Source organism: Perca fluviatilis, chromosome 24 (assembly GCF_010015445.1).
Source record: "Perca fluviatilis chromosome 24, GENO_Pfluv_1.0, whole genome shotgun sequence".
NCBI lineage: Eukaryota > Metazoa > Chordata > Actinopteri > Perciformes > Percidae > Perca > Perca fluviatilis.
Window position 1 is genome coordinate 13115702 of NC_053135.1, and position 24738 is coordinate 13140439.

Below are 24738 nucleotides of genomic sequence, written 5' to 3' on the forward strand. Positions count from 1 at the left end.
GAAAAATTCTGGCCCTTGAAAAAATGTAGTTGATGATCCCTGGTGTACACTAATGTTGTAGTGTTTGTGTAGCATGCCTGTAAGCCGAACAAATGCTGAGCACATAATGACGGAATATTTTACATTGTTGAATCACAACGTTAAAGTTAAGGTCATGGTGGTTCTAGTGTTAAACTTCCCCAACACAGGATTTCAAACTACAATGGACTTAGGCTACTCGATACTTTCATTCAATTTTATAAGTAAATGCAAGATATGTTGCAATGTTTGTGATAACTTGAACCTGTGTCTGCACTCTCTGACTGTATGTTTTTGAAGTGCCCTGAACTGAAGCCTTACATTACTTTTGGAGCAGTATTAACATTAATTCTAGGGTGAGTTTTTCCCCTATATCGTCAGGATAAAATCAACAGTAAATCCACAGTTTGAAGCTGAATAGGAAATATAAGAATCTTTTGTTTGTTTGTGTGTGTGCATTATTGTTTATGTTTCAGTGTACAAAATTCTCATTAATACAAAATATATAAATACATTTATGTATAAAAAGATAAAATTATCAAATTATTTTTCACTTTCGTTAACATTGTGAGATGGGGTGTTTGTGCTGCATGTGGTGTAGGAATAATCGGAAGAATGAGATCCCGAAAATTCACACTGCATTAACATTGTGAGATAGGGCAAGCCTTGGCAGAGGTCTGCACTCTCCGAATGCCCTTGCAGTTACATATGTAAAACAAACAATCAAAAAAGAAAAAAAACCTGAACACTTCATTTACAACTTTTCCTGCAGGCTGTTTGTCATTTCTAGAAATTGAAGACATGCAGGAGGCAGACAAGCAGAAAGGTAAGCTTAGTGTTGTACCTTATAGCCGCTTTCCAACCGGAGGGATTTTTGCAGTTCCTAGAACATAACGTTCCTAGAACCCTTTTTTTCTCCTGTTCCGACTGGACCAATTTGAGGATTCTTAAGTTCCTCTGGCCACAGTTCCTGTAACTCTTTCAGCTCCTACTTCAGGGCAGGGTCTTTTCCCTTTTCCCTTTTCCGCATAGTGGTGGTTAGATGGCTGTGTTATAATAACAAAAGGTCAGTTCCTATGGCCACTTGGCCAGTGTGAATGCAAATGGGGTAGTTACAGAGAGTAGTTAGTAGAACTTTTTAGAAGTGGGCTGTTCCTATAACGTTCCTGCAACAACTTGGTCGGAAAGAGGCTATATACTGTACAAGAACCATTTAGAACTTTAACACTTTATTTAGAACTTTTTTGCCCAAGACTTAATTAGAATGTTAAGTATGTGTAAACGTGTGTGCATTTATACCAGATTTATACATGTGTTATCCAGGAAATGTACTTGGATGCTACGAGGTGCATTTCTCTCTAGAGATAATATGTGAGCCAGCAGCACCCATCAAGATCATAGATGTACAGTGTTCTGCTCAGGTAAGTTCTGCAAACACACTTTGTACTCTTAAGTGGATACTCACGAACTCTGACGCAAATTACCTTCAGGGCCGCAAAAATTAGCATAAGTAATTTTTTTCAGTTCAGGGGAGTTTTTACTATGACTTTAGATGTAAATGAGCACATCCACAGTTCATCCTGCTGAATTTGGAATATGTATTTACTGTATTTGAAGAGAAGACTCTTTTGTAGCTCTAAGAGTGTATTCATCTTTTAAGAGGAAGTTTCCATGTGAGGAAATATTATATGACCTATTTGTGTCAACTCAGTGATTTTAAGTTATGAAAAATAATTGGTGGGAGATTTTTGGGAAAACACCAAGCTTTCACTAACCTTATATTTCAGACACAGTTTCCTCTGCTGCAGTGATCACTCTGAGGTGATTATTCTTTTGCAAAGGTTATTTGTTTTAATTTACAATCCCTCCTAGTTTGCACCTTTGAACAGTGCATTGCTGCTTTTATTCCATTTTGACGCAATTTGACTTATTACCACATAAAAATTTAATTTAATTAAATTTCCTCCTTAGACCTCTAATTGCTGCTGTTTTAAAAAGTACAGTAACACAAAGATTGTAGCTTGAGTTGGCAAAAGCACATGCTCTCCAATGTAATATACATTTTTCATCTGGTAAGAATGCAAATGCAGTAGTCAGAGTAAAAATAGAAATGTTTTATTGTACAACAACACATGATAGTTGTAGCCTAATTGTTCAAATTTCATCGTCTTCTATTATAACTTTACTTTGTGACATACAAACAAGAATTTAACTGTCCGAAAGTGTTAAGAGATTATTGTTACATTTCTAACATGCAGGCTCTAAAGTTGTGTTTCTGCTGCTGGCCACTGTTACTGGAAAACTTAATCTTCCTTCTACACTTAGATCAAAAGACTATCAGAACATCTCAGGGGAAGAAAACAGGTGTCATCTTTGAAATGCTGTCTTCCTAGAGCTCAGTTGCCTTAGAGATTCCTGTCAAAAACCCACAAGGAGAGCTGCTGATCCTGGATGTGCACCTGGAAGGAGATGACCTAAGTGGGCCCAACTGGGTTTCAATTCCCCCACAGGAGACTCTCACCTACAAAGCAACGTTCTCCCCTGGCAGAGTAGGAAAGAGCACAGGCAGGTAAGACTCACTGCATTAAAGCTGACCCGACCTTCTTTAAAGGAGGAGGTAAAATGCCCATTTACCATTCATTGTTTGGAATACAATATATTACAGTCCATGACCATGAGCCTGGTAATGTAATATACACAGTAATTTATTTGTCTATTTTGAAGTGTTTTAAATCTGAAGTACACTGTTTCCTGCCAGTGTGGTGTTCCAGTCAGAGCTGGTGGGGGAGTTTTGGTATCAGCTGGAGCTTTATGCTCTTCCTCCTCCAATCATCATTCTACCACAGGCCTGCTGTCAGCTGGGCAAGTAGGTGTACACACACCAATACACATAATATCTCAATGCAGGCTTATTGGGTTAACATAGGTGTTTGAGTTTAAGGTGTGCCATCATGTATGAGATGTTGATAGTCTTTATTCCATCTGAGGAGAATCTGTCATCGAGGAAGCAGTGCAGAGAAGGCCACAACTATAGCATTGTTAACTATGATCTTCCTGAATATGGCCATAAGAGGGTTAGGATCAATAATTGTCCAAAATTCCTTCCATCTACGACCAGGACCGAAACATATGGCTTTGTGTGCCAGTATCACGCCTGCATCTTAAACAATTCTTATGCACTCCTGAAAAAAAGCCCATTTATTAGGGCTGGGTATTGTCAAGGACTTCATGATTCAATTCGATTTCAATACTTTGGGTAATGATTACATTTTGATTCAATACGATTTATTATTGGTTTAATACTTTATATGAAATCAATATTCATACACTTAGGTGACTGAAATACCCAGAATATTCATAAGATGTCTTCTGATATTTGTGAAAATATTATGTGCGTGTGTGTTTGCACATCACAATGGTCTTGGACGGTGCTAAGCTCCAATCGCTATAATAAAAAATAAATAACAAAATGTTCTAAGTAAATAGGATAAATAGGTTTGGAATTATTTTTACAACTGAAATATTTTTTTTGTTATACAGAGGGAAATAAAAAAAAAGGTACCATTGGGTACCAGAACCGAATTTCAGGTATCGGTAATACAATATGTTTTTTTAAAGTAGCAAGTAGTCACACTGAGAAAAAATAAGTCATGTATAGAAATTGTAATGCAAGATGCATCTATAATCGTTTTATCATCGCATCGTAGCCCTCTGAATCGGAATCGAATCGTGAGGTGCCTAGAGATTCCCACCCCTAGCATGATAATGATGTCAGAGAGATAACTTACCACACTAACAGAATAATGAATAGCGATTATAGCTGCATATAAATCGTGCACACTGCTTATTATCTCAGTAAATTCTAAATGCAACATTTGTGTCAAGAAGCTTATCTGGCATTACTGTGTGTGTGTGTGTGTGTGTGTGTGTGTGTGTGTGTGTGTGTGTGTGTGTGTGTGTGTGTGTGTGTGTCTCTGTGTGTGTCTCTGTGTGTGTCTCTGTGTGTGTCTGTGTGTGTGTGTGTGTGTGTGTGTGTGTGTGTGTCTCTGTGTGTGTGTGCGTGCGTGTGCGTGTGTGTGTGTGTCAGATGGACCAGCCAGACCATTCCCCTGGTGAACCCAACAGCTGAGACTCTGGAGCTGATTGCAACCAACAGTAACCCCAGAAATTACACACTTGAAATGGATCCAGGAAGTACTGTAAGTACTCACACTCACCTTTGTGCCTCATCCTTACTTTTATCAGCTCAATATTCTGTTCCATTATTGCAGAATAAAGCTTAATTTGTCACAGCATACTGTACATCTGAAGTTACCGTGCTCCTGCAATTGATTTACCATCGTTTTCTTTGTAGTTCAATGAATATTTGATTTGTTTAAGATTACATACATTTCTTAAAACAGCCATACAGTGTAAGACACTTGATAACACAGTTGCTTTACACTGTTTTTTACTTGCTTTATATCTGGGTGGAAAGCTGTGGGTTGCCTAGCAGTGTGATTTAAAGGATTTGAGCATGTGTGTGTTTATCCTCCCTAACTGTCCCTATTGAAGTTATTTCATGTGTTTGTTTGTGTGTGTATTCCAGCTTATTGTGGGGCCCCACTCCTCCACCCAGCTTGGTGTCCGTTTTAGTCCTTCCTCCATCGGAGAGGGGAACCACACAGCAAAGATCACTTTCACATGCCCTCAGGTGTGTATATATACACACACAAACACACAGAGAAAATTGATTACATTAATCAGTGTCTCTTGCCTTTCAACACACACACACACACACACACACACACACACACACACACACACACACTCACACAAGAATATATTCGGACACCCATAGGTGCAGGTGCAAGGGCTCAAAACGACTTTGATCATAAAGACCTACTTTGGATAAACAAGTAACAAAATGTTGCTGTACTGGCAATACGGTTTGGCCACAAAGTAGATGAGACAATCCCAAATGGGGCATGGCTACTTAAAGTTCGACATTAAACCGATCTGAAACCAGAAAATTACACGCTTTACCCAGCCTTATCAATCTAAAAATATGATTCATGGTTATAGTGAAGAGAGAATGCATACTGCCATTTTCCCTCCGAGTTTCATCTTTTGACCACACCTTTTCTTTGTCTTCCCTCCTCTGTATTCCCTTCATGCGTTCTTATTTCAATTCAATTTTATTTATAGTATCAAATCATAACAAGAGTTATCTCAAGACACTTTACAAATAGAGTAGGTCTAGACCACTCTCTATAATTTACAAAGACCCAACAATTCCATTAATTCCTCCGAGAGCAATCATTTAGTGTGACGCTGGCGAGGAAAAACTTCCTTTTAGGGAGAAATCTTGGGTGGTGAGGAAAACTTCCTTTTAGGGAGAAACCTCGGACAGACCCAGGCTCTTGGTAGGCGGTGTCTGACGATGCTGGTTGGGGGTGTGATGAACAGTGGCAATAATAGTCACAATAAAGATAATGGAACTATGACTAGAAATAGTAGTTGTAGTAGTTCATGGTGTAGCAGGGCACTGCAGGGCGTTACAGGGTGTAGTAGGACGTAGCAGGGCACTGCAGGACGTAGCAGGGCACTGCAGAGGGTAGCAGGGCACTGCAGAGGGTAGCAGGGTGTAGCGAGGCATAGCAGGGCGTGTAGCAGGAACACAGCGACAGCTGCAACATGATTTAGGTGCCACGCTAATCCAAGGAAAACTACTGGGAAACTCATTTACTTCATGTCTCTCCCTCTGGCCACTGTGTATGTGTTAATCTGTCTCTGTCTTTCTTTAGTTGCCGGAATGGTGTGTTTTGTTGAGTGGGCATGGCCTTATTCCAGAGAGCGAGGAGCCTCTGAGCATCTCATCCCTGATTGGCTCCCCCCCCCCAAAAACCCACCACCCCCCCCTCACTAAACACAAAACCCTTTTTTTTTTAATTTTTCACAATTCGCATTCATACACACATGAAGGTATATTAACTATAACAATTTTACCTACGCAAATGACTCTGATAAAAAAAAACAAAAAAAAAAAAAAACCCTCGAAATTAATTTTTTGAAGCAAAATGAAACGGAACTTTAAAGCTGCTCTGATCAAATGGCTATGTATAATGTAAAATGGGTTGATTGTAGTGAAAACCCACAGAGAATTATCATTCACCTCAACAGTTACCTTTAGCTCTACAGAGTTGTTTAGCATCTTTCAGCTAATTGTTCCTTTTTTGTGGCCTGCAACTGTTTTGGTTCACTCTCACCGCTCTAATCAACCTTGTTTCCAGCCGCAGCAGGCAGTAGTTTTCAGCGAAAAAGATAAAGAGCTAGATATTTCCCTCATGAGTGTAAACTAAAGCAGAGCTAAAATCTCTCTAACTAACTATTAATGTGTAAATAAACAATTATTTACTAACATGTTAGCGATAAGAACTTTCTAAAGTATGTCAGATGTGTTTTTGTCAATTTTTGTTGCCCTACTGTTGCCAAGAAAATCAATTAATGCAGCTACAACATTTTCTGAAACCTTTTGGCTACACTTTACTTTAACTTTTCTACATAAGACTGACATGACACTGTCATGAACGTGTCATAAAACATAAACAAGTCATAAACGTTTATGACATAACTATTTTTTAGTAAGTGTCATTCGTTTTGTCATGACACGTTATGGTTAGGGTTAGGGTCAGGGTTCATGTGTCATGACTGTGTCATGACAGTGTCATGTGAGTGTCATGTATTCATGACAGTGTCATGTCACTCTTATGTAGAAAACTTAAAGTGTAACCAACCTTTTAATGTTGTCTTGGCTGTGTTTACATTTGACAAAGCTCCTTTTAGTTGGCAACAAAACAGGTTAAAAAGTGATCCAGCAAAGATTAAGATTTGATAGAAGCCATGATGTGGCTGTGGGTAGAAACTGGTCATCTACCAATCGGAAGGTCGGTGGTTTGATCCCTAGCCCTTGCAGTCTCCATGTTGAAGTGTCCTTGGGCAAGACGCTGAACCCCGAATTGCTCCCCAGCTGGGTCATGTGTGAATGTGTGTGAATCTGGCACCTTGTATGGCAGCCTCGGCCACCTTTAGTGTCTAGTCATTAGTAAATGCAGTCAATTTACCATAAAAGCCCTTGTATCTAAGGCTTACCTAACTGACAGTAGGGGATGTGGAGAGCTATTAGTCTTCATAAGCTAAATAAATCCACCACTCCTCTACATTCTAGAAAAGGTAAGGTAAGTATTAGTTCTGCAGATGTCCACATTAAAACTATTGCAATGTATTTTAAGTAACCATGGTTACCAGAGTGAACATTTGTATTTCTCATTTGGTTCGTAAGCAAAAAACGCTTTAGTAAACGTTGATGGCTGTCCTTCATCTTGGCTGCAGGTATACAGATCTGTGAAGGGGACCGTTGTGATGTGCCTGTAGTGTTTGCACCAAACTCTATGGAGCTTAAACAGGTCTGGCTCTGCATCACTGCGAAGTCCTGCAGCCGCCCGAGCAACAACAGTACCTTCAATACAGACGACGTGAGGTGTGTGTGTGTGTGTGTGTGTGTGTGTGTGTGTGTGTGTGTGTGTGTGTGTTTTTTGGGTGCTGTGTGTGTGTGTGTGTGTGTGTGTGTGTGTGTGTGTGTGTGTGTGTGTGTGTGTGTGTGTGTGTGTGTGTGTGTGTGTGTGTGTGTGTGTGTGTGTTTTTGGGATGCTATGGGGTGTATGCCTGGTCCCAGACAAGCTTCTAGACATTCAGTAAAGCTCATTAGCATCTTATATTACAACATCCAGGTGGGTACACAAAGTGAATAAGAGTTACTTGTCAACAAAACAGGGAAGTGTTGAAAGTGCTCAGTACAGTTTTGAGCTCATCAAAGATGTTCTATTCCCTACAGTGGGAACAGTATAATGTATCTAGAATGTACCATCCATTCATATTAATGCCCACTCTGGATCACAAGTAGCTGTGCTATTGTGCATTGGGTGAGAAGCAGGGTAAATCCTGAACAAGTCGTCTGCACAGCTATCACACTCTTTTCACACCTTGGAACACTTTGAGGAAACCCATGCTGGCAAAGGCATCATAATCCATTACTTTTACAGTACTGTACAATGGCTTTAGCTCAGTTTTTTTATGTGTTTCAATGTGCAAAACACATAATGCAAACAGGAAAACTCACTCTTAAATAAAATTTTGAGGCCAAAAATAGGAATACTGCATTTTGTGTTAAGGGTCTTTGAAAATTCAAACTCCTTTGGGACAAGGAAGCCAAAGTAAATATAAAATACTCAAATAAAGTATACATCATTTTCATTCTTAATCTTATCTTCATAATTATTTGATTCAATTGTGATTAATTAACAACAAACAAAGGTTGTGTATTCAATCCATTTAGTCTTTAGTTAATAAACATAGCAGCTAGGATCCTTAGCTCTGTGAACAATAAAATCTGATTTCTAACATGCTGTACACGGCTGTTGGTCTGGTTTTAGATTTTGGCCTGCCACAGATATCCTATTAGGAAGGTGCCTGGCATGTTTTTAAATCCAGTTATGGTTCATTACTAATCCCAAGTACTGTGTGCACTCAATATCAAAATAAATATTTCAGGTCAGAGCAGGAATTGTCAACCATCTGTTGGATTTACCCTATCCGTGGAATTCCCATGGAGGTTCCTGTTGAGAACTCTCCACTTGGCGTGATCCATTGTGAACGCGGGCTGCACGCGGAAAGGAAGATGGATGTACTGCTCACTGGATGTGTGCTGGGGAATGAAGACAGGAAAGGACAGGAAGGTGTGTGCCAGTTTGTGATTTTTTTACTCTTTTTTTTTTTTTTTTCTTCGTCCCAGTGGTCTTGCAATATTAGAAAACACTTGTGAGGATCATTTTTTAAACGTTGTTACAGTAGGGGATATTTTGAGGGTCATAATTCTGAAAATGTTTAGTAGTTGACTAATAGCAGTAGTTGTAGCACTTCAAAAGCAGATAGAGGAATACTTTTCAGAAAGATTACCAAATAATGACAGCATTTTACCACAAATTAAGATGACTTGAAAATGTTTTCCTCTACTCTCCTCTCTAAAACTGTTTCATTTTCTGTAGGCCTTACAAAACATTTGATCATGACCACAGCATTAAGTGATGGACCTAGACCTAGAATTTCTTCAAAAAGGGATTCCTTAATTTCTCTTCCAATAGCAATTCTGATACCAAAACTCAGGGTGTCTGCGTATACGGAGTACCGATCCAATACCAGTGCTCTATTTTTCCTAAATGTTAAATGTGTATTACACTTCCTTGCTGCATTAGTGTAGTTGAGATCATTATTGTGAGGCTGTAAAAATTGAGCAGTGGGGACTATATCACATAGCAAAGGTTGGAAACAAAGAGTCTTTTTAAGTTCATGGTGAATTTGTTTTTTCTTTACAACAATTGTAGACATTTTAATTTCTCAAAGTAGTTGCTTAAATCCACTCAAGTACAGCAGCTTATAGTGCGTTCCATTTACCTCGCAACTCGAAAGCCGAAGCTGGGAATGACGTCACCCCGCGAAGAATGCGTTCCATTTACAAGTCGGATTTTCATTAGGCTCGTTCGAGATGAACTGCGCCTCGCCTGTAAAGTACACGAGAGCAGGCGGCAGCAGCGGGGGGCGGTGACAAAAGTCCGCTCTCAAATCGTTTTCCAGCTGACTCCAGCAGCCTTCAGGCTGAACAGGAAGTGACACAAACACTGTGGTCTGTTCGGGTCCGATTCCGGTTTAATAAAATGTTATCAGACCCATATATCTGCTCCTACACAGTCTCCAGTTGGTTTTATTATGACAGAGTAGCTGTCAAAATTCTCTACATGTGATCTGTTGCTGATTTTAATAAACAGCAGACTGTAGATGATCCGTAATCTGAACAGATTTAGTCTCTCTGACTTCTAAACATAACTATCAGCCTCACAACATGTGTTATATAAGCCTTTAAATCAGACAAATAGCAGTTAAAATCCCTCCGATTCAAAATCAATAAAAAGTTTATATAAAACGTCATCATGTTGAGTAAATTCTGAACCAATCAGCTGTTCAATCAGCTGAGAGGCCGGCGTTTCCCAGCATGCCCTGGGTCCACCTGCGTCCGCCTGGCTCTTGCAGTCGGTGAAAAGCAACTGCGCTACCTGCGCTCTCGCAGAACTGCGGCCGCCTTGGTCTCGTGAGATTATCTCGTTGCCCACGTGCATGACGTCAGAGCAAGTCGGGATCAAGTCGGCACAAATCTAACCGGCATGCATTGAAGCCGATCGCCGGTGATCGATTCTGCGCAGATCTGCGGCTCATCTCGAACGAGCCTATTGTTTTCATTAGCTCTAGCCAGGTTAGCCATTGTTAGCAATGCCAGTTTGTAACAACGCATACGCATGTTTTTGTGCATACAAACAGCAACCGGGATTTAGTGAGACACAAATAAGACAGAAGGGCTTATATCTATATGTTACTACAGCTTTCACAACTTTTGATGCACAGAGCAGCCATGTTGGATTTTTAACTCGGGGTACTCTGTGGTTGTCCGAGTTCCGAGCTCGGAAATCTGAGTTCAGGGGGCGTGGATCCGACTTTGACCTCGGAAAATCCGGCTTCCGATTACAAATGGAACGCGTCATTATGTTCTCTTTTTTTCTGGTGGTTCTTGCAGCTGCTCAATCACCTTCTAATTATTTCTTACTCCCGGACAGTTTCCCCGGCGATGGTGGAAGACTTCCCGGTTGCGGTTCGTTCAGACAGCCGAAGCGGAGCACTCAGAGGTGGAGCACTGCCTTTCTGCCTCCGTCGATGCAGTGAGAAGGGACCCTGAGACTGGCATCGTATCACTCACCCTTAATCTATTCTACACTCCTCTCAGGCCATGCAGGTTACAGTACTACACACACACACACACACACACACACACACACACACACAGACAGACAGAAAAAACCTGTTCAAAGAAAATGTGACACACATTGACAAGCACACAGGAAAATTAAATACACACTGAGAAACATTTAGATAGTAAGAGGTGGAATGTGTCTCTTTGTTGCAGAGATTCAGTAGCTTTGGAGTTAAATCCTGTTCTTCTCCTTGTTAAACCTCTCAATTGGTTGTGCTGCCAGCTAAAGCAAACAAACACCTTGCACACTCAAGAGTAATTATTGTACACACAAATGCACATAGAGAAAAAGAAACCATACAGGCACATTTTGACAGACACAAGCCACAGACTCACACCACATTAAAAGCCAAAAGACCAGCAAGAGATGTACACATACACAAACACTCATTTGAAGAGAGAACTAAACATATACACACACACACACACACACACACACACACACACAGACACACTTTGAGAGTATTATGCAGACTGAGAGAGGCACACAAACACCTCAAATGTTAAAAAGCACACAAAAAAAGAAAAAACACAAATTTGTACACACTCAGAGAAACAAATATGCACACCTCTTTTGTGTGGGGGGAAAAAAACATAAGGATGCTAATAATAAGTCTGAAAAACAAACAAGCACATACAGTACTAGCACATTCTCACACACACAGACACAACAGGAAAGAAGGCATACAAACACAATGTGTTTGTTTCTGTCTCTTTCTCTCTGCAGATAACACACTTGCATTAAGCGTAGTGAGTAAACACTGCATTCATTTATCTCTTGTCTTTCTCCCTCTAAAGTACAGTCTCTTCTTCCTCTAGCTCACTCTTTCTCCCATCTTCTCTCTCTCTCTCTCTCTCTCTCTCTCTCTCTCTCTCTCTCTCATGTGGGTGTGACCTCTGCATTCATTTATAACTACTGTCTACATGTGCTGAGTCTTAATGTTTGTAGCTTAAGAATGCTCTGCTATCTCAGAGGTAAAGGGGGAGGCCAGCTCATTAGCTGCCTCTGCTTTAACAGCACTTGCCATGTTAGGTCAGATCCCTATAGACAAGACATTAACTCTGGTGCATTTGATACTTTTTAGGTTTAAAATGCCAGGGATTCTCCTCTTGCTTTTCTAATCAATTCACACATGGCTTTTTGAAGATCACTTATAATGGCAGTCAATGAGAAAAGCATTTGGATACTCCTTTGACTTAAGCTTCTTACGTTTGAATTGTCAATTATTCACACACACACTTTATCCTTGACGCTTTGGTGAGCCAACTTTAAGTTGTTGAGGCAATTCTTCTCATGTCAGATCACTGAAAAGGACACCATGGCATTAAAACAATTGTACTGAACAACGTTGTATTGGCACTGAAAAATTTTCCACTGAAAAATAAGACACAGGCATTAAAACATATTTTATTCTATTTTGAGATTTTCTGCATGCTGATGGGTTTTTCCATGACGGTCTTCAGATTCTTTCTGTCACTTTTATTTTATTTATTTTTTAATGCCTGTGTTTTATTTTTCAGTGGAACTTTTTTCAGGGCCAGTACTTGTTTCAGTGCCAATACAACTTTTGCCAATGTTATCTTTTTCAGTTAAGGTTTTATTTTGATTGCCAAAAAAAATCTTCAATGCCAACATTTTATGTCACACCATAAAAAGAGGTTTAACTAATTCAACCACAATAATAATTGGACCAGCACTCCTTCCCTATATTCTTAACTGCTTGGATGAAATTATGAATATTCACCAACACTTAAAGATCCCATGACATGGTGGGACCATAGGCAGGCTGGGGGAACTCATATTAATGTTTAAAAAACCTCATAAAGTGAAATTTTCATGCCATGGGACGGAAATACACGTGAGGAAATAGGAAGTAGTTAAGTTACGACCTAATGTCTTGTCACTCTATGCTTGTGAATTGGTGGACTTTTTGTATAGATGTTGACACTAATGATACAGTTTTGCAAATGCACTGTGAGAGGAGGGAGCAGGCTTTTCTCACTACAGTTGACCCTACAAACTATTATTAAAAACAATAATAGCAACCATTATTATTATTTTTATCCTCATTATCTTTATTTTGTAGAAAAAGGAATTCTAATAATAAACAAAAACAGACAAAATGCTAAAAGGTAGCTACTTACCATCATTGGAGTGTTGTTAATACTCCACCCAAATGCCTAAAATAAACCCCTTCTACAAAAACTACCAGTTCCACCACTCAGGCTACATTTACATTGCTACGTTTTGGTTTTTAAGCGGAGTTTTGAGCCGAAAGCGATCTCCTTGCACGCATGTTTTTAACTCCAGTGGAAGAACTAATCTCCGTTTAAACTAACACGCCAAACCGCATAGCAAAATATATTCATTTTTAAAACAAAATCAACAGGTTTGTGCTAGTGTCTGAGCACAGCAAGTTATATTATATAACCGACCAGGTGCTCCCTGTTCAGGGAATAACATATCACTCTTGGATACGCTAGATGTATCTGTTGTTATAATGGTGGAAAATGCTCTCGGCTTTTGGACAAAATCGCCGCGCCGGTTTCTTCTTTTTTTTTACTATAAAAGCGCCCTTATCAACTTTTTCTTGTCAAAAAAGACGCCAAGTGTGATCATGGCCTAAGGGTGCCCTGTGGAGTGTTCTTGTGAACACACAAAAGTTCTTTTTACATTCAGGGCCCTATTTTAACCATCTGAAACGCAAGTATGAAACGCAAAATGCAAGTAGCTTTGTGGGCGGATCTCGGGGGCTATTGCTATTATACCGGCGGGATATATGACTCTTGCGCCCGACGCAAATTTAAAATGGGTTGGTCTGATGTAGCTAGGTGTGGTTCGTGCGTAACGTGAAAATAACCAATCAGAGCGTCATCTCACATTCCCTTTAAGAGCAGGCGCGCTTGTTCCATGGCGGATTGCTATTATGATTTGCCTGGCGCATGCCAGCGGGAGCTGTCCGGGATGCGGCAAAGTAATAAATGCCCATCTTGTCCGGGTGGCGATGTTGCTGCGGCCTCTCGGGCGCATCTCCTCAAGTCTGGAGAGGATTGCTGCAGCCATGGAGCGTGGGCCTCCAAACGCACCACCTGCTCCTGTTGTGCCCCTTCCTCCTCCCCGCACTCCATCTCCGTCCACCCGCTCCATCAGACGCGCTGTGTCTTTGTCTTTTTGTCTGCATAAGAGGCTATGTCTGAGTCTATGCCTGGTCCCAGACAAGCTTCTAGACATTCAGTAAAGCTCATTAGCATCTTATATTACAACATCCAGGTGGGTACACAAAGTGAATAAGAGTTACTTGTCAACAAAACAGGGAAGTGTTGAAAGTGCTCAGTACAGTTTTGAGCTCATCAAAGATGTTCTATTCCCTACAGTGGGAACAGTATAATGTATCTAGAATGTACCATCCATTCATATTAATGCCCACTCTGGATCACAAGTAGCTGTGCTATTGTGCATTGGGTGAGAAGCAGGGTAAATCCTGAACAAGTCGTCTGCACAGCTATCACACTCTTTTCACACCTTGGAACACTTTGAGGAAACCCATGCTGGCAAAGGCATCATAATCCATTACTTTTACAGTACTGTACAATGGCTTTAGCTCAGTTTTTTTATGTGTTTCAATGTGCAAAACACATAATGCAAACAGGAAAACTCACTCTTAAATAAAATTTTGAGGCCAAAAATAGGAATACTGCATTTTGTGTTAAGGGTCTTTGAAAATTCAAACTCCTTTGGGACAAGGAAGCCAAAGTAAATATAAAATACTCAAATAAAGTATACATCATTTTCATTCTTAATCTTATCTTCATAATTATTTGATTCAATTGTGATTAATTAACAACAAACAAAGGTTGTGTATTCAATCCATTTAGTCTTTAGTTAATAAACATAGCAGCTAGGATCCTTAGCTCTGTGAACAATAAAATCTGATTTCTAACATGCTGTACACGGCTGTTGGTCTGGTTTTAGATTTTGGCCTGCCACAGATATCCTATTAGGAAGGTGCCTGGCATGTTTTTAAATCCAGTTATGGTTCATTACTAATCCCAAGTACTGTGTGCACTCAATATCAAAATAAATATTTCAGGTCAGAGCAGGAATTGTCAACCATCTGTTGGATTTACCCTATCCGTGGAATTCCCATGGAGGTTCCTGTTGAGAACTCTCCACTCGGCGTGATCCATTGTGAAGCGGGCTGCACGCTGGAAAGGAAGATGGATGTACTGCTCACTGGATGTGTGCTGGGGAATGAAGACAGGAAAGGACAGGAAGGTGTGTGCCAGTTTGTGATTTTTTTACTCTTTTTTTTTTTTTTTTCTTCGTCCCAGTGGTCTTGCAATATTAGAAAACACTTGTGAGGATCATTTTTTAAACGTTGTTACAGTAGGGGATATTTTGAGGGTCATAATTCTGAAAATGTTTAGTAGTTGACTAATAGCAGTAGTTGTAGCACTTCAAAAGCAGATAGAGGAATACTTTTCAGAAAGATTACCAAATAATGACAGCATTTTACCACAAATTAAGATGACTTGAAAATGTTTTCTACTCTCCTCTAAAACTGTTTCATTTTCTGTAGGCCTTACAAAACATTTGATCATGACCACAGCATTAAGTGATGGACCTAGACCTAGAATTTCTTCAAAAAGGGATTCCTTAATTTCTCTTCCAATAGCAATTCTGATACCAAAACTCAGGGTGTCTGCGTATACGGAGTACCGATCCAATACCAGTGCTCTATTTTTCCTAAATGTTAAATGTGTATTACACTTCCTTGCTGCATTAGTGTAGTTGAGATCATTATTGTGAGGCTGTAAAAATTGAGCAGTGGGGACTATATCACATAGCAAAGGTTGGAAACAAAGAGTCTTTTTAAGTTCATGGTGAATTTGTTTTTTCTTTACAACAATTGTAGACATTTTAATTTCTCAAAGTAGTTGCTTAAATCCACTCAAGTACAGCAGCTTATAGTGCGTTCCATTTACCTCGCAACTCGAAAGCCGAAGCTGGGAATGACGTCACCCCGCGATGAATGCGTTCCATTTACAAGTCGGATTTTCATTAGGCTCGTTCGAGATGAACTGCGCCTCGCCTGTAAAGTACACGAGAGCAGGCGGCAGCAGCGGGGGGCGGTGACAAAAGTCCGCTCTCAAATCGTTTTCCAGCTGACTCCAGCAGCCTTCAGGCTGAACAGGAAGTGACACAAACACTGTGGTCTGTTCGGGTCCGATTCCGGTTTAATAAAATGTTATCAGACCCATATATCTGCTCCTACACAGTCTCCAGTTGGTTTTATTATGACAGAGTAGCTGTCAAAATTCTCTACATGTGATCTGTTGCTGATTTTAATAAACAGCAGACTGTAGATGATCCGTAATCTGAACAGATTTAGTCTCTCTGACTTCTAAACATAACTATCAGCCTCACAACATGTGTTATATAAGCCTTTAAATCAGACAAATAGCAGTTAAAATCCCTCCGATTCAAAATCAATAAAAAGTTTATATAAAACGTCATCATGTTGAGTAAATTCTGAACCAATCAGCTGTTCAATCAGCTGAGAGGCCGGCGTTTCCCAGCATGCCCTGGGTCCACCTGCGTCCGCCTGGCTCTTGCAGTCGGTGAAAAGCAACTGCGCTACCTGCGTCTCAGAACTGCGGCCGCCTTGGTCTCGTGAGATTATCGTTGCCCACGTGTGCATGACGTCAGAGCAAGTCGGGATCAAGTCGGACACAAATCTAACCGGCATGCATTGGGCGCCGATCGCCGGTGATCGATTCTGCGCAGATCTGGCTCATCTCGAACGAGCCTATTGTTTTCATTAGCTCTAGCCAGGTTAGCCATTGTTAGCAATGCCAGTTTGTAACAACGCATTACGCATGTTTTTTGTGCATACAAACAGCAACCGGGATTTAGTGAGACACAAATAAGACAGAAGGGCTTATATCTATATGTTACTACAGCTTTCACAACTTTTGATGCACAGAGCAGCCATGTTGGATTTTTAACTCGGGGTACTCTGTGGTTGTCCGAGTTCCGAGCTCGGAAATCTGAGTTCAGGGGGCGTGGATCCGACTTTGACCTCGGAAAATCCGGCTTCCGATTACAAATGGAACGCGTCATTATGTTCTCTTTTTTTCTGGTGGTTCTTGCAGCTGCTCAATCACCTTCTAATTATTTCTTACTCCCGGACAGTTTCCTCGGCGATGGTGGAAGACTTCCTGTGTGCGGTTCGTTCAGACAGCGAAACGGAGCACTCAGAGGTGGAGCACTGCCTTTCTGCCTCCGTCGATGCAGTGAGAAGGGACCCTGAGACTGGCATCGTATCACTCACCCTTAATCTATTCTACACTCCTCTCAGGCCATGCAGGTTACAGTACTACACACACACACACACACACACACACACACACACACACACAGACAGACAGAAAAAACCTGTTCAAAGAAAATGTGACACACATTGACAAGCACACAGGAAAATTAAATACACACTGAGAAACATTTAGATAGTAAGAGGTGGAATGTGTCTCTTTGTTGCAGAGATTCAGTAGCTTTGGAGTTAAATCCTGTTCTTCTCCTTGTTAAACCTCTCAATTGGTTGTGCTGCCAGCTAAAGCAAACAAACACCTTGCACACTCAAGAGTAATTATTGTACACACAAATGCACATAGAGAAAAAGAAACCATACAGGCACATTTTGACAGACACAAGCCACAGACTCACACCACATTAAAAGCCAAAAGACCAGCAAGAGATGTACACATACACAAACACTCATTTGAAGAGAGAACTAAACATATACACACACACACACACACACACACACACACACACAGACACACTTTGAGAGTATTATGCAGACTGAGAGAGGCACACAAACACCTCAAATGTTAAAAAGCACACAAAAAAAGAAAAAACACAAATTTGTACACACTCAGAGAAACAAATATGCACACCTCTTTTGTGTGGGGGGAAAAAAACATAAGGATGCTAATAATAAGTCTGAAAAACAAACAAGCACATACAGTACTAGCACATTCTCACACACACAGACACAACAGGAAAGAAGGCATACAAACACAATGTGTTTGTTTCTGTCTCTTTCTCTCTGCAGATAACACACTTGCATTAAGCGTAGTGAGTAAACACTGCATTCATTTATCTCTTGTCTTTCTCCCTCTAAAGTACAGTCTCTTCTTCCTCTAGCCTTCACTCTCTTTCTCCCATTTTTTTTTTTTTTTTCTCTCTCTCTCTCATGTGGGTGTGACCTCTGCATTCATTTATAACTACTGTCTACATGTGCTGAGTCTTAATGTTTGTAGCTTAAGAATGCTCTGCTATCTCAGAGGTAAAGGGGGAGGCCAGCTCATTAGCTGCCTCTGCTTTAACAGCACTTGCCATGTTAGGTCAGATCCCTATAGACAAGACATTAACTCTGGTGCATTTGATACTTTTTAGGTTTAAAATGCCAGGGATTCTCCTCTTGCTTTTCTAATCAATTCACACATGGCTTTTTGAAGATCACTTATAATGGCAGTCAATGAGAAAAGCATTTGGATACTCCTTTGACTTAAGCTTCTTACGTTTGAATTGTCAATTATTCACACACACACTTTATCCTTGACGCTTTGGTGAGCCAACTTTAAGTTGTTGAGGCCAAATTCTTATGTCAGATCACTGAAAAGGACACCATGGCATTAAAACAATTGTACTGAACAACGTTGTATTGGCACTGAAAAATTTTCCACTGAAAAATAAGACACAGGCATTAAAACATATTTTATTCTATTTTGAGATTTTCTGCATGCTGATGGGTTTTTCCATGACGGTCTTCAGATTCTTTCTGTCACTTTTATTTTATTTATTTTTTAATGCCTGTGTTTTATTTTTCAGTGGAACTTTTTTCAGGGCCAGTACTTGTTTCAGTGCCAATACAACTTTTGCCAATGTTATCTTTTTCAGTTAAGGTTTTATTTTGATTGCCAAAAAAAATCTTCAATGCCAACATTTTATGTCACACCATAAAAAGAGGTTTAACTAATTCAACCACAATAATAATTGGACCAGCACTCCTTCCCTATATTCTTAACTGCTTGGATGAAATTATGAATATTCACCAACACTTAAAGATCCCATGACATGGTGGGACCATAGGCAGGCTGGGGGAACTCATATTAATGTTTAAAAAACCTCATAAAGTGAAATTTTCATGCCATGGGACGGAAATACACGTGAGGAAATAGGAAGGTAAGTTGCGAACGCACCCAATGTCTTGTCACTCTATGCTTGTGAATTGGTGGACTTTTTGTATAGATGTTGACACTAATGATACAGTTTTGCAAATGCACTGTGAGAGGAGGGAGCAGGCTTTTCTCACTACAGTTGACCCTACAAACTATTATTAAAAACAATAATAGCAACCATTATTATTATTTTTATCCTCATTATCTTTATTTTGTAGAAAAAGGAATTCTAATAATAAACAAAAACAGACAAAATGCTAAAAGGTAGCTACTTACCATCATTGGAGTGTTGTTAATACTCCACCCAAATGCCTAAAATAAACCCCTTCTACAAAAACTACCAGTTCCACCACTCAGGCTACATTTACATTGCTACGTTTTGGTTTTTAAGCGGAGTTTTGAGCCGAAAGCGATCTCCTTGCACGCATGTTTTTAACTCCAGTGGAAGAACTAATCTCCGTTTAAACTAACACGCCAAACCGCATAGCAAAATATATTCATTTTTAAAACAAAATCAACAGGTTTGTGCTAGTGTCTGAGCACAGCAAGTTATATTATATAACCGACCAGGTGCTCCCTGTTCAGGGAATAACATATCACTCTTGGATACGCTAGATGTATCTGTTGTTATAATGGTGGAAAATGCTCTCGGCTTTTGGACAAAATCGCTGCCAGTTTCTTCTTTTTTTTTTTACTATAAAAGCGCCCTTATCAACTTTTTCTTGTCAAAAAAGACGCCAAGTGTGATCATGGCCTAAGGGTGCCCTGTGGAGTGTTCTTGTGAACACACAAAAGTTCTTTTTACATTCAGGGCCCTATTTTAACCATCTGAAACGCAAGTATGAAACGCAAAATGCAAGTAGCTTTGTGGGCGGATCTCGGGGGCTATTGCTATTATACCGGCGGGATATATGACTCTTGCGCCCGACGCAAATTTAAAATGGGTTGGTCTGATGTAGCTAGGTGTGGTTCGTGCGTAACGTGAAAATAACCAATCAGAGCGTCATCTCACATTCCCTTTAAGAGCAGGCGCTTGTTCCATGGCGGATTGCTATTATGATTTGCCTGGCGCATGCCAGCGGAGGCCGCTCCGGGATGCGCGGAAGTAATAAATGCCCATCTTGTCCGGGTGGCGATGTTGCTGCGGCCTCTCGGGCGCATCTCCTCAAGTCTGGAGAGGATTGCTGCAGCCATGGAGCGTGGGCCTCCAAACGCACCACCTGCTCCTGTTGTGCCCCTTCCTCCTCCCCGCACTCCATCTCCGTCCACCCGCTCCATCAGGAGCGCATCGCGCATTACTCCCGGACCAGATCCCGCCGTAGTTCAACATCACGTCTCCTTAAGTTCTCTAATATTTCCTTATTTATGTCATCAACACAGCCATGATTCATGGAAATGTTGTGTAAAACACAACAAGCCACAAAGAATGCTGCGACTTTTTGAGGACTGTACTGTAAAGTGCCTCCTGATCTATCCAAACACCTGAAGCGCATTTTCAGTAATATTTTCCTTGTAATTATGTATGGTTTCCAAAAATGGGAACTGCTGCGTCCGTGTAGATAAGGGAAGCAAGGCGTATGCGTGTTGTGCACACACTACATTATGGCCAAGCATGCGGCCCTAAAATAGCATCTGAATAACACGCCACTGACTTTAGACCAGGTTTTTCCTGGTCAGTGGCGGAATTGTATTGAAACTTGGTTAAGGCAAACTTGGAAACTGCAAAATAGCATCAGGGAACGTTTGCGCATCAACACGCCTCCTCTTTCCGCTGAACTGCCCGCGGGAGCGCAAATTCATTCCCTAATTTACCGACGTGCGTCTGTTGAGGGAAAGGTCTGCTGTGTGTGGGGTGCAAAATAGGAATGATACATGCGGTGTACAAAGTCAATTGCGCTGGGTGCAAGATAGGGCCCTCAGTGTTACTTACAAATTGTGTGTATCCTTGAGGTCCAACAAAAGTGTTCAATACATTTCCTTCCTCATAAAACATGTACAAAGCCGATTTTTAAAGCATTTTAAATCCTGCATTTTTTACATCCATGTGCACTTGCTTGCAGTCTTCTTCTTTTCTGTCTTTGCTGGCAAATTGCTGCGTTTCTGGGGGCATTAAGAAGGAGAAGAAGACATACTTAATTAATCCCCCAAGGGGAAGTTACATTTTACACTCTGTTGTTACACACACTACACAAAGGCCTGAAATACACACACATGTCCAGGACCTATACTGTACATGCACTTGTTAGAGAGATATCAGCCAGTACCACTACCTCACAATAGTGTGAAACTATAGGTAGGAATGTGACTAGCATCACCTGTGCACATGCATGTGTGTCCTTGTGCCCATGCACAATACAAACAAAACAGGTCCAACTCATAATAAAACAGCCCTATAAAGCTACAAGAAGTCAAAAACTCATTGTTAAAACCACCTTTCTTACTTAAAATAAACACTGTACAGTGTTTCCTTTAGGATTTTCAGAACAACAACACAGAAAGTACAATCATAAGAACTATAGAAAGACAACGAAACATTCAGAATTGGAAAATGGTTTGATAAATATATTAGGATAATAGGGATCCAAAAGAAAATTAAATTATGTAAAGCAGTTACAAGTAGAAGTTTGCAGGTTTAAAACCAGATTTCTAAATTGTCCAAACGGCACAATTGAGTTGATTTTAAGAAAGTGCTGTAATTTGTTTTAGGAGTCGGGTGCACTAAAAACTGAGCTCACGAACTCCTGGAACATGAAGTAGAATGAAGAATGTCCCTCTGACTTGTATGTAATGGAAATATACAGTATGATCTCAGTCACAATTTATCTATTCTCTACTGTCCTCCTTACTGTACATTATATGTGACATCCCGCTGAGTGAAGAGTGCATTCATTTATCAGCTCCTGACTTCATCTGTGGAGGCCATTAATGAGGCGTGCCCTGGTAGGATCAATACCTCTGAGAGCTAATGAGTTCTCCATGAGGAAATGACGGGGGGTGTGGTGTCGCTAATCGGCTCTTCCATTATCTACGTTATTTCTCTGCCGTGGGTAGTGAGATGAGGAAACCAAGTATCACAAGCTAAAAGCGGGAACATTAAAGACCAGTTTAGAGAATCATGTTTCTTTAGATAAATAGGAATGCTCAAATTACCCTTTTTTCAGATGAATTAGAGTGGAAGAATGACTTGAAGAAAAACATGACTGGAACGCAGACTAAGTCAGAGGTATTCATCTGCGTGCCACAGACCGCAAACTGTGTTAAGGTTTTTATTCCAGTTGAAGCCTAATGCAGCTTATTTCACTGATTAGTTCCTCTTCCTTCTTAACATGGTCCTGATGTGTAGCTTGAAGGGAAGATTTGCTACCTTGTAATGTGGATGTCCAATCAGTAGAGCTGTAGCAATTCCAAATTTTGCTTTACAATTAATTGTCTCAGAAATAATTGCGATTAACAATACAATTGTCTGGTTCAGTAATTTGACTGAACCAGACAATTATATTGTAAAAATATTTTATTTATTCCTTTAAAACAAAGTCCCAGGATACAACTTTTGGTTATATGACGGTTATGTGACCCATATAATGTAATAACACAGCCTATGGAGTAAACTTGACAATAGAACATGTAACCTCATCAATAAAAAAACAAAGCATTAATCATTAACAAAAAAACTGCATGTTCACAACACCCCCTATTGACGGGGCAAAACATTTAGTTTTATGAATAATTGGTGCTTAAATTTGTCTGACTTTCATTTCTGTATTTCATATTTCCTTACAATATAAATAATATATGCTTTCATAGCCTAGTGATGTGATTGTCAGAAATGATAAGCCTGTTTCATGTGCATGCAAATTTTATTAAGGTTTCATGATTTATATGAGCAGAGCTTGAGCCAAACAGCTGACTACTCAGTCTAGCCAGCTACTTTATTATAGGCTAATACTTTTGATTAACAAGTTGCAATTCACTATGCGTGTATATTTTATGACCACTATAGCGCCTCTCTGTCTGTATCAGTCCCGTGCGCGCACACAGCTGAGACGCTGCGTGTCTTGCCGAATAGAGAGCGGAGAATCAGCTTCAGTGTTTGACAGATATTAGCAAAATAATTGATAACAATTACTACAATTAAGAATTGCATTGATTGCACAGACAGGGAACATCCTCATTAGATGGGCTACACCGGAAAACACCAGTGGCAGCAGTTTGACGAAAGCGCATTAAAAAAAAGTCCTCTGAAAGCGCTGCATGTTCTATATAGGCTACAGTATGCCACAGGACATTTATAGGCTTAATGAATGAACAAAATAATAAATTAGCCTATCATTATTTTAATTTTTTTTTTACAGCAGAGCCATCTCTAAGACACACTGCAAACACACACACTAAAACAGGCAATGTTGTCAATGTAACTGAAATGTCATGGGAAAATGCAGCCTCACTGTAATCTGTAATTGACAGTTTAAAATGTCCAAGAATGCCTTTTTGCTATTGACCAATATGCAAACTAATGTCAGATGCCCAAAATCACGTTTTAAAAATAAAACATGATGTCATAGAAGTCCCTGCAGTAATAGCCTATATAAGTGTGTATGTTTCTAAAACATTAAATATCATTGTGGCATGTCTTGATGAAACTTACATTGAAGGATTCAATAAATAAATAACAAATAATGAATAAGGTTTAATGATTCTTAATTTCAAAAGTTCTGATCAGTCAGGAATAACTGTGGCTTTACTGTAAATATGAATATGTGGGCTAAAACACACAAAAAGCATAATTCTCCTTTGCAATAATTCAGCACATTTATAATCGGGGAGGCAAACTCACTAAAATATTAAATAATTAAGGTCAGTGTAAATGATGGAATATTGGCATTAGAATGTGCCAAATAGCAGTCTAATTTACAATAATTTTGTGTTTAAAAATAGTATGTAACGTGTGTAAAATAGAGTGTAAATACAGAGTTTTGGTGGCAGTTGAGTATTGTAACCAATTGAAAAAACTGTGTGTGTGTATGTGTGTCCAGGTGCTCAGTGGTACTAGCTGTGCAGTGTGTGTCTGGCGGGATCTGGGAGTTTCCTATTACTCTCATTACCACAGAGCCTCAAGTGGATGATGTCATCCTCACTGAAGCCACTGAGTTGGGCAAGACTTCAGATGTTGGCTTTCGTCTGACCAGCACCACCAGGTGTGTGTTGACTCGCCTATCATTTTTGCTTCTTTTTTTTATTCACTCTTATTCCATTCAAGTTTTCTTATAATTTAATACAAACTGCCATTCACTACACCTACAACATTAATAGGGTTTTCCCATTGGCACTTTTGGCTGTTCCATGCCAAACCATGCCTCGCTGATTTGCATTTCCATTACTAGCCTGAGACTGGTAATGCAAATGATCCTTCTCTGAGTAGGTCCAAAGCTCGTCCGACCCGCCTCCAAGCCTGGCTGCAGTGACGTCGCGCGAATCGCAGTATTTTTGTAGCTTGTAATTGAATCTCTGAATGTGGTAATCTGCTTTTTTCAGTCCCTCCAGAAAAACGCGGTTATGCAATCGCATGATTCAATGCATAA

At 40.0% G+C, this 24738-nt stretch overlaps 1 protein-coding gene across 1 annotated transcript in view; it reads left to right on the forward strand.

Moving 5' to 3' along the window:
- LOC120554796 (cilia- and flagella-associated protein 47-like) overlaps positions 1-24738 on the forward strand; it is a 92856-nt gene that overhangs the window by 63339 nt on the left and 4779 nt on the right. Inside the window, exons 54-64 of the mRNA XM_039793819.1 lie at positions 791-844; positions 1342-1439; positions 2412-2587; positions 2777-2884; positions 4106-4217; positions 4607-4711; positions 5805-5886; positions 7390-7537; positions 15004-15188; positions 17109-17283; positions 24193-24354. Coding sequence (XP_039649753.1) covers positions 791-844; positions 1342-1439; positions 2412-2587; positions 2777-2884; positions 4106-4217; positions 4607-4711; positions 5805-5886; positions 7390-7537; positions 15004-15188; positions 17109-17283; positions 24193-24354 — 1405 coding nt within the window. The remainder of the gene's footprint in view (positions 1-790; positions 845-1341; positions 1440-2411; positions 2588-2776; positions 2885-4105; positions 4218-4606; positions 4712-5804; positions 5887-7389; positions 7538-15003; positions 15189-17108; positions 17284-24192; positions 24355-24738) is intronic.